General features: G+C 54.6%; 1 protein-coding gene across 1 annotated transcript in view; it reads right to left on the reverse strand.

The window, feature by feature from the left end:
• Positions 1-2,729: 2,729 nt before the first annotated feature.
• VOLCADRAFT_98340 (uncharacterized protein) overlaps positions 2,730-10,036 on the reverse strand; it is a gene marked incomplete at both ends in the record, with an annotated part of 24,535 nt that continues 17,228 nt past the window's right edge. The window contains 10 exons of the mRNA XM_002957259.1: positions 2,730-2,863; positions 4,239-4,518; positions 4,755-4,845; positions 5,388-5,572; positions 6,245-6,304; positions 6,610-6,801; positions 7,063-7,199; positions 7,579-7,759; positions 8,351-8,421; positions 8,902-9,147. Of these exons, the coding sequence (XP_002957305.1) occupies positions 2,730-2,863; positions 4,239-4,518; positions 4,755-4,845; positions 5,388-5,572; positions 6,245-6,304; positions 6,610-6,801; positions 7,063-7,199; positions 7,579-7,759; positions 8,351-8,421; positions 8,902-9,147 (1,577 nt within the window). The remainder of the gene's footprint in view (positions 2,864-4,238; positions 4,519-4,754; positions 4,846-5,387; positions 5,573-6,244; positions 6,305-6,609; positions 6,802-7,062; positions 7,200-7,578; positions 7,760-8,350; positions 8,422-8,901; positions 9,148-10,036) is intronic.

The raw sequence follows: 10,036 nt of genomic DNA on the forward strand, positions 1-10,036 counted from the left end.
CCGCCCTACGGAGTCCAGGTGTGGGGATCGCAGTTTATTCTCCAGGTCATTGAGCAACCACCCGACCCACCTGGGCGGTCCTGCTACTTCAAAAAGTCTCTAGAGATTTCCATGGTCGAGCTGCAACGCACGTTCCTGAAGCATCTCTCTGGGTTAGGGAAGATACCGGATAATCGTGTCTTGTTTAGGGAGCTTGGTCAATTGCCCCTCCACCTTCACTGGGCCGCACTTATTTACCGTTTTGGAACAGGGTTATCCTTGCGAAGGCGACTGTGTTTCACAATTTCTTAAGTGAGGGGATACGTCTTGCAATGCGTTCTGATCATACTGCCACCAACTGGGTTGCCATGATGCTAAGGGCTTCTCAACCTATAGGTGCACGCCAGGCTGATATGGCCCCCGTGCCTAATATGAGGTCTGTCATGGAGATTGATTATCAGCGCGGACTTGTGCAAATCGTACACGACATCTGGATGAGACGATGCACGCTGATAGCCGACTAGTAAACCTGCGGTCGCTTACCCTAGTTAATGTTACTGTTTGCTCTCGCAGATGGGGTTCATAACCCCCTTTTTCTTTTTTGTTCTTTCTTCGTGTCCCTCTCCCGTCCGCGGGAGAGACCTTATGCGGTCTTTCCGTTGGGGCTGGGCAGCAGCCCCTGGCCAATGTCAGGCCCGGTCAAATACTTGTAACCTTCACATACACACATACAAACACCGTCACATGCCTTCCTCGCCGCTTATATGAGGATTGCATCTAGTAGCTACTACGAGTCTCCAAGTATCACCGAAGAATTAAATCACATAAATCTGTGCGCGGCCCACGGCTTTGACTTCCCAGGCATCCCCGGCCTCAAGACGCATCCTCAACTCACCATCGCGAATCCCATACCAGCCATAACCATCAGCAATAATGAAATGAACGCCGCCCAGCACCGCCACACTCCGCAACTCCGGCGGCTTATCCATGCCAACTGCTCCAGCAAGGCCGCCCAGCTCCACAACAAGACTGCCCACGTGCAGAGGTGTAAACATCAAAACTTGGACCAAGTTCCAATGCTCGTGACCGTCAACCCCGCGAAAAGCTGACAAGGCGTGTGGAAACCCGCGAAAAGCGTACCAGTCGTTGGGTGGCCCACGAACGGCATGCAAGGACTGCTTCTCTGCATTTGTCGCCAACCTACCAAACAGCGGTCGATAATTGGTCGCGTCTGTACCTGGCCGGTAGGGTAACCGACATAACGAGCTAACGACCCAGTAACAGGGGGTTCACCAATAAGGTTACCGACCAGTAAGGTTACCGATAACCTTACCGGGTCGTCATTTTGAGATGTCGGACAAGCGACCGTTTGGGTTATAGCTAACCGGTCGGTTACCGGTTACCCTTTTATGCCATAGGGGTTGTGGTGCGTGTGCACACTGCGGCGCAAGATGCTTCTGCTCATGTGCTTTGATTGCTGTGCGGCCGCGCGGTTTCCTCGCTCTTCCTTGGACTTTCTTTGGAATAGCTATTTATGGCTCAGTTCCGCCACAGTCCGCAACTCCAGCCCATCCATGCCAACTGCTCCAGCACTTTCCTCCTTGCCTTCTAAACTCCGTCTCACGCACATCTCATACATGTCCTATTCTCAAGTTCGACTGGCAATGGGCTGGGTTCGCACATTACCAGGAGGCTAGATGCTCAGCCATTCTTGTTGAGATGGAAATGCACCATCCATCCACCGTCCATGGATTTGAATTGGTGCCTTAGCAAGTGTACACATCACCCCAATGCCACCGGCCGCTGCACCCGGCCCTCGCAGCTATCCGTAACACTGAGTGTATAGTCCTAACTCGACACCGTTCCCCACTTGCCGCCCAGTGCCGTACAGCCTCCCCTGCGGAATTCGGTGGGGTGATTGGCTGCACCAGAGCCGAGCCCTTTTCGGCTTCGAAAAGCTGACTACCCTAGTCATATCCTCGAGCCACACATCCAACAGCCCCATCCTGGCGATGGCATCCCCTCCCCTCCGCCATCCTCATCCTTGGTGGGTTGGGATCGACCCTTCCAAATATGCCGCCATCCTGGGCCCTACTGCCATCCTAGTAATCCTATTCTACTTTTTCTTCCATCCGTATCCTGTGCCTGAACCTCCACAGCATTCTGACCAACCTGCAGCCCTTCAGATTGCACAACAAGCTAACCAGTTGCAGTTCCAACCAATAATTTCAAACAGACCGCGACACCAACTGTTCGATTTCCCTTCTATCTGCCTGTGTGTTTCTTATTCACACTTTGTTAACTGGCAGCATGTATGTATGCCGTACGCACGGCGCGATCGACGCTGGCATGCACGCGCTATTGCGCTATTGCTGGTAAAACGCCGCGCTCGTGCCTTCCCAGCAGAGAGATAGGCCCCTAGGAAGTACCAGTAAAGAACACCCACCATGGCACTGATGGAGGCGTGAGATAATCCATATGGGTGTTAAGGCGAAATGTTATATATATAGTTTCAGTCCGATAGATGCTCAGCCATGTACGATGAATTACGCCAGCATTGCGAAGCATACAAAAGACGGCCCCAACGCCCTTCGTACCCGCTCTTCGTAGTAACGGCAGCACGAAGCGTTAAGGTTGCGTTTGGTATTGGGATCATTTCTAGTCATGTGTGTCTGGCTGCATGAACCTGTTCCTATAGGTGTATATGGCCCCGGGTCGCACGCACAACTACTTGGAGCAGCCCGGCATGTTCACCAGCCGACCCGCATGCGGACATCTGTGGGGGCCTGCAGAGCCTGCTGGGGACCTAGTGGGGGGTGTCCTAGTTCCAACGAAGTAACGAAGAACAGAAACACCAAACGCACCGGGCTCAGCGACGCCCGTTCTGCACGCCGCGGTGCATGTACGTGGCGCCAAAGCTAATAATACATTGCACGCCAACGTACACACACACACACACACACACACACGAGCACGCGTAATGGCATTCAATACATGCACGAGCATACACACACATATATATATACACACATATAGGCAACGCGGCAAGGCACACCAACCTACGACTGAACCTACCAGGCCCGTTTCCGACCGGGAACATTGCGCGCTGACATACGTGATGCGCGCACAGCGTTTTGGCTGTTATCAGGATACTAGGATACTATTAGTGCGCCCACGTGGCAGGCAGCTATTGATCTATCGCCCGTGCCGCCTGCTGTGCCCCACCTGCCTAAAAGCCATGGACACGAAAGCTAACCCCAAGCTCTCAAGCAAACCCCATGGGCAAAGTCGCGCCATCTGCCCTCCCTAAGCCCTTCACACTCTTCATCGCTACTTTCCTGGCACCCATGGCTCCCCCCCGGGCTCCCCACACGCCCATGCACTGATCCCCAAAGTAGCATTTCCTAGCATCTGCGGGAATGAAACAACCATCCATATGACCATCCATACAACCATCCAAACAGCCTTTCCAAAACACCTTTTTCCGCACCACGGATATACATATGTATATATAGGTCATGCACTACTGGTAAAGCACACACTGATGCCCCCGGAGGTTCCGGGATCGAGACCTGTCGGGGTCGAAAATTCTTCCGATGGTGGAAGGTAAGAGTGCCCCTAGTCGATGGGCGGTGGTGATCTGGGATAAAGTTGACCTGCGAGCTGACCAGAAATGGAGTTAAGCCGCCGTTGATCTGGCAGATTCCGTTGGATGCCGGTGGTGGGTGCGGAACCTGAGTGATTCACTGAGAAGTTGACGAGGGTGACTGGATGAGGGTGCCCCGAAATACCAGGGAAGGCAGGGTCTGCCGGGTAGCGGCCGCAGGGTGAAGATATGACCCACCTGTCCCACACATCATAAGTATATATAAATTCCTTGAGCAGTTCTCGGCCATACCGCCCTCTCGACCTGGTCCTTAATTTGCATTAATCCAATGCCGCAGCCTTCATTCGTCCATGGCTGCAAAAAGGTACATTATATGTATGCCCTCATGCACTTCCATCTCTCCCACACTCTAACTCCTCTCAATACATACGTAAGTGCGTACAAACGTACACACCCTCGAACATATCTTCGTACGTACATACCTTCATCACATTAGACGCCGACCCGTCCCTGGAGCCGCTGGCTCGCCACCGCCAAGGCGCCCAGCTATCTAGGACACGGAAAGCTGCCCCTCACACACCACCAAGGTAGGTGCTCAACCTCCCGCCCGCCTCGACAACATCAACGTCGTCACATTCATCATCATCTGCACCTGCTGCTGCGGGTGCTGCAGCAGCAATGACGGCCTGCTGCTGCTGCTGGTGCTGCTGTTGTTGCTGTTGTTGCTGTTGGTTAGTAGAAGCGGTGGTGGTGCCAGTTCGCGGCGGCTGCTCGATGCGGTCTGTTGCCGCCCCAGTCGCTCCCCCCGCCCCACCCCCCAATGCATCCACCAGACGTCCTATGTCCCGCTGAAGCGCCTCCACCTGCTCAGTGAGGCAGGAGATCTGGGCCTTGATCTCGTGACGGGTGTCATTGAGGTCCGTGTTGAGAGCCTGTGCAGACATACGGACGGACAGGCAATGTCAACCCGCTTTGTGATGCGCCCGGAACTTTAAATGCAATATGCAATCTGAACCCCGTGTTGCGAAGCTCCATCTCTCTTTCCCCCCCCCCGGCAGCTAAATCCTTCGTGCGGCGCGCGTGACTAGTCAGCTGGTTCGTTAGTGACGGTTATTTGGTCGTTAGCCGTTGTTTGGCCGGTGTAGCAGCCGTTACTCGCCTGGCGAACCACAGTGCCCCGAATGGTGTCCAGCAAGGAGGCGTGAGCGGGGCTGGAGGTGCGCTTGGTGTTCACCACATGTAGCCAGCGGGGCGCGGACCTGAGCAGGCGGAGCAGCAGCCGAGGGGGGTGCGGGAGGGAGGGTGGCGTGGGGGATTTAAGGAGGAAAAGGGGGAGGAGGGGAGGAGGAGAGGGGAGCAGTGCCGGGAAGAGGGGGGTAACGGCTAAGGAAAGGATGAGCAGATAGTGTGGGTGTGGGGTGGAAGGGAGGCAGCACAGCGGTCTGCGGGAAGGAGGTCTGCGCAGGAAATAGACATACAGACATACTGGAGAGGGAAGGGGGGAAAGGGGTTAAGATATTAAGGGGGCCATCGCCGTGTCCCTCGTTGCAGCTCAAAAAGCCCATCAGGATATGTGTTCGGCAACAGGGGTTTCTTCCCACGGTTCCCCGCCGGCTGCGTGAGAAACAGGCATACCACCAAGCATACGCCCATTCGTCTACCCAGCAAAGTGTCTGTCATGTGGATTTCGTCATCCTTCAGTCCTGCCTGGCCTCTTCCTCCCTCGCCCCATCCCTTCACCCTCCCTCTTCCACCCTCCCTTCCCCCGTTTTCCCTATCCAGCCTCCTCCTCCTTTCTCACCTGCGTCTATCCGTGAAGAAGGAATCTGGCATATTGGAGTCAATCTCCAGCACCAGTCTCGCTTTTAGAAGCATCCACTCGCTCTTGGCGTGTTGTTTGACCACCACGTAGGTGTCCGACATGACCGCGATGAGCAGGTTGAGCAGAATGATAGATACCATGAAGGAGAAACTGATCAGCATGGCCTGCATGTACGGGTGTGTACGGGTTCGTACGGGTTCGTACGGGTGTATTGGTGTGAAACGGAACACCGCCACACAGGTTTACGTGGGGAGGAGAGAGAAGAGAGAAGAGACAGAGGTTGAGGTTTGGGGTTGAGAGGAGAACGTGTAGATGGGAAGGAGTAGAGAGGAGAGGAGAGGAGACAACGAGGGTGCAGTTAGTAGGCTACACGCATATATGCACACAGTTAGATGCACACGCGGATAACAGCCGGAAAAGGAGCACAAATGCACACGCACTGCGTGCACAGCATGACCCGGTAAGCACCTACATCCGGTACACACGCGAGGACATTTGTGATATCACGACTCCAAAAGAGTACTGATCGGCGGATGCAGATCCCGTGATATGCCGCAGGACATTACAACATGTCCCCCTATTCCAGAGACTTTCCTCCCCGCCCACTTTCCCCACCTCGGGCTGTCACCCCCCTGCCTGCTTAGGCCGGTACCTGCCCGACACCAGCACCCCCTTCACTCCCCTCCACCCCCCACCACCCCCACTACCGCCAACATCCCCAACCCCATCCTCAACACCGCAGCCAACCATTCCCGCTCTCGGTTCGTCGCCAAGCTCGCGCCGCCGTCACAACTGTCATCTAACCAGCAGGTCAACTAACTAACTAACTAACTCACGTGGAGGTACCAGACGTATTTGGGCTCTCCGTCCACGTCGGTTGTGAAGCCGCCCACGGTCTAAGGAAACGGGTGGAGTGTGCAGACAACGGCGGGTCCGGGTAGTGAGTACATCCTGCTGGACATATTATATATGTAGAGAGAGACATTATACATTACATGGTCATTATATAGAGGCATACTTGCATCTGAACATGCTGCATCATGATGCTGGCCTACCTGCGCTGACGAGTCCTTTTCCCTTTCACGATTCCCACCGGCCTGGACCTCCCTTGCTCGTTTCTAAGGACCTACCTTGCGATATATACCTCTGGCCCTGCCCTTCCCACGCACCCTCCCATCCACTACCGCCCACCCTCACCCACCATGAAGTAGTAGACCGACAGCAGGCTCTTGGGGAAGCCGTCGAAGCTCCTGGTGAACTCGGAGGAGATACCCGCGTCATTGTCAATCTGATAGTTAACAAAGGAAGAGGAGGTTAAGGGAAAGGAATGGAAGAGGAGGGAAAGGAAGACGACAGGTGGGTCATGTACAGGCTGGGAGCGGGAGGCGTGGAGCTGTGGAAGGGGGTTGGGTCGAGGGGGGGGGCATTAACGGCTCGAAACCGCCGTGATGCCGCAGAGACAGGACCCCCAAGGTACCGCTGGGGCCGCTGGGCACTTACATCTACTATCGACACCGCCATCCCAACGAGGTCTTTCAACACACGCAGGCCGCACAATTGGGCTGTGCTAAAATTACAAGTTCCCCACACATTTGCGAGGTTGTCCGTAAAAGCCGGGGGTCCAAGTACGGCATAAAGTCTATGTCGTACCTACCTGATCGTAGTACGCCATGATGTGTCGGAACGCCAGCGCGTACGTGAGGAGTGTCACCAGCACGATGAGGAGGTAGTGACGCAGGTCGGCGATGATGCGAATGATGATCTGTACGAAGATACCCGTGCCCTCGGACCCTGTCGATGGGAAGGACCGCACGAGGATGGACATACATACATACATACATACATACATACATACATGGACATACATGCATACATGCATATATGCATCATACGTACCGCATCCAGTATATGAGTCTAAGCTTTGCAGCCCCGTTTTCACCCTCGCTCTGTCCTATCCGGCACCTCGAACGGCACCTCGAACGGCACCTCGGACGGCACCTCGGACGCAAGAACTGTACAGCTGCAAGCCATGAAGTCTACAGGACATAAACACTGATATTATTGTATCCGGGTACATCACGGGGTCGGCATCCGCCGGTGCTTTTCCGAAGTCGTGACGTAACAGATATACACACGCACAATACCGCCATCCCTCCCCCCCCGCACTGACCTGACGCCACTTTGAGCAGTCGGGTGCCGAGAAGGATGGTGCAGGCGGACATCACCCACCGAGCCTCTTCCAGCCCGATAACCTGATAGGTGAATGTCGCCACAGGAGGGGAGTGGGGAGAGATTTGCAGGATGAGCAGAACCACACAAGGGGATACAGCGGGCGGAGCCCTACTGCCGACCTCCAAGAAGCCGGGGAATGTGGAGGTGGAGGTGGGAAAAGGGAGCATTAGCAGCAATTGCATTAGCAGCACTAGCACCAGAAGCAATTGCATTAGCAGCACTAGCACCAGAAGCAATTGCATTAGCAGCACTAGCACCAGAAGCACTAGCAGCAGTAGCACTAGCAGCAGTAGCACTAGCAGCAGTAGCACTAGCAGCAGTAGCACTAGCAGTAGTAGCACTAGCAGCAGTAGCACTAGCAGTAGTAGCACTAGCAGTAGTAGCACTAGCAGTAGTAGCACTAGCAGTAGTAGTGAGCGCAGCAGCAACTGCTTCACCTGCTTCCGCCAAGATTGATCGAATGAAATGCAAATGGACTGATGATAGTAGCAGTACTTCGGAAACTTGGCTGGAGGTTCCCTGCACACGCGGATGATATGCGCGGCAGCGGAAGGCGGTTCGGCCCCCTAAACCCTCCTCTTCCCACCCATACGCTCCTGCGCTACGCGTGCTGCGGTGGTTTTTTGCCGTTTACCCTTTCCCCCCCCCAGCCCCCTTCCCCTTTGCTGCATATTAGTTGCTATTCTCCTTCCCCCCACACCAACCCCCACCTGCAGCACCACCACCAACTTGACCATCAAGCACGACAGCAGCTCCACCCAGTTCCAAGCAGAGTTATGACCTGCGACGATGAAGTGCCGAAGTGTCAGGAAAACAACAAAACACAGTGCCAGGCCCTCTATCCCCACCCCGCCGAGGGTGCAGCTGTTGCCCTTGGAGAGCCTAGGCTTGGGTGTGGCTTCTCGAATGGGTAGGGTAGAGCAGGCTCATGAAAGGCATGAACAAAGACAGACTGTCCCCCCCCACACACAGCTTCGGTAAAGTTGCCATCTCCGCGTGCCACTTCCTGCTCCCCACGTCCTTCCCCCTACTCAGTTTATTGAAACACACGTGGCACACACATGCGGAGCCAAGCCACCGTCACACGGGCAACAAAGGCGATTATCCGGACAATAATAAGAAAGGGGACACCCAGATGTCCGGGCCTTGCCGTCGACAAAGGGAACACCGACAAACATGCATACATGCAAACCTTTTTGTGCAAGTACAGGGAGACGTACATACATGCAGACAAACACAGGGAATGTACAGACACACGCACCTGTGAAGTACTGCACCGGGCCGTGTCTGGAGATCTGGACAATCTCCTCCCACAGGTACCGCGCATTAAGCAGCAAGACGCAACCCTCCAGAAGAATCCGTACTGCCACACGTGTACGAGTCGTACCGTGCCCGTACATCTCCTCCCTGCTAACCGCCTCGCTCCACTGCACGCCCAGCGTGGTGGCGGTGATGTACAGCACCATAAAGATGCCGTACACCAGAGCTTGTTGCCGGTAGATGCCGCCTGAGTGATTGTACGAAATGTTGTACGGAAGGTAACAAATTTGAGAGTTGAGAGACAACGGCACCATAATAGGAATACGAAGAAGTTGGGTTTCGGCGGCTTTGAAGACGCGGCGGCCATCCCCATGTCCCGGTCCTAACCCCCCACCCCACCCCACACACACATTGGGTTTCATTCTCCGACCGGCCCCGACCCAGTGTTTTTTTTTGGTAATATATTACTTTTTTGGGAATAAATGGGGGTCTGAGCCTGGAAGAAATGGAATAATTGGTCAGTTGGCCGTACTGGTTCATTACTTCGGCCATAAGTCGCCCCAAATGCCTTCTGCACATATAAAGCTGACCATTTGGAGCTTATACACTATTTATGTATAAAATATTTCACGATATCACCATGAGACGGCCCGCTGTTGCATTCAACTTAGGTCAACGGGGCATTCGTTCATTTTTGACCAAAGCAAACGGCTCAGAAAGTCCGCAGACGCAATGCCCCAAACATTTAGAAGAAGAATTAGATAATACAGAAGACAATAATAGGCATGCCGTAGTTGCCGCTCTTGAAGTCAGTGAAGCCAGCGATTTGAGCGAAGCTGAGGATCCCCCGGCGAAGCGGCAACACACAACTGCAGCAATCAGCGGCTCAGCTGAGCAGCTTGATTCTGACGAGGAAGGGCCACCGCCCCAAGATGTCGCCACGGCACAACCACCACCTTCAAGGGCGGGTGCTTCGCAGCACGCACCGCTGGTGATTCAAAAGCAGGCGCGGCGCCAGCAAACACAGTGTGTGCCGAAAGGCCAAAGCGATGGGACGTGCAGTGTGTTTCCAGACGTCAAGTGTTGTTTACAGCACACCGTACAGCCTTTGAGGGGGGGATCTGGGGGGGGCGCAG

The sequence above is a fragment of the Volvox carteri genome, assembly GCF_000143455.1.
Source record: "Volvox carteri f. nagariensis unplaced genomic scaffold VOLCAscaffold_71, whole genome shotgun sequence".
In the NCBI taxonomy this organism is placed as follows: Eukaryota; Viridiplantae; Chlorophyta; class Chlorophyceae; order Chlamydomonadales; family Volvocaceae; genus Volvox; species Volvox carteri.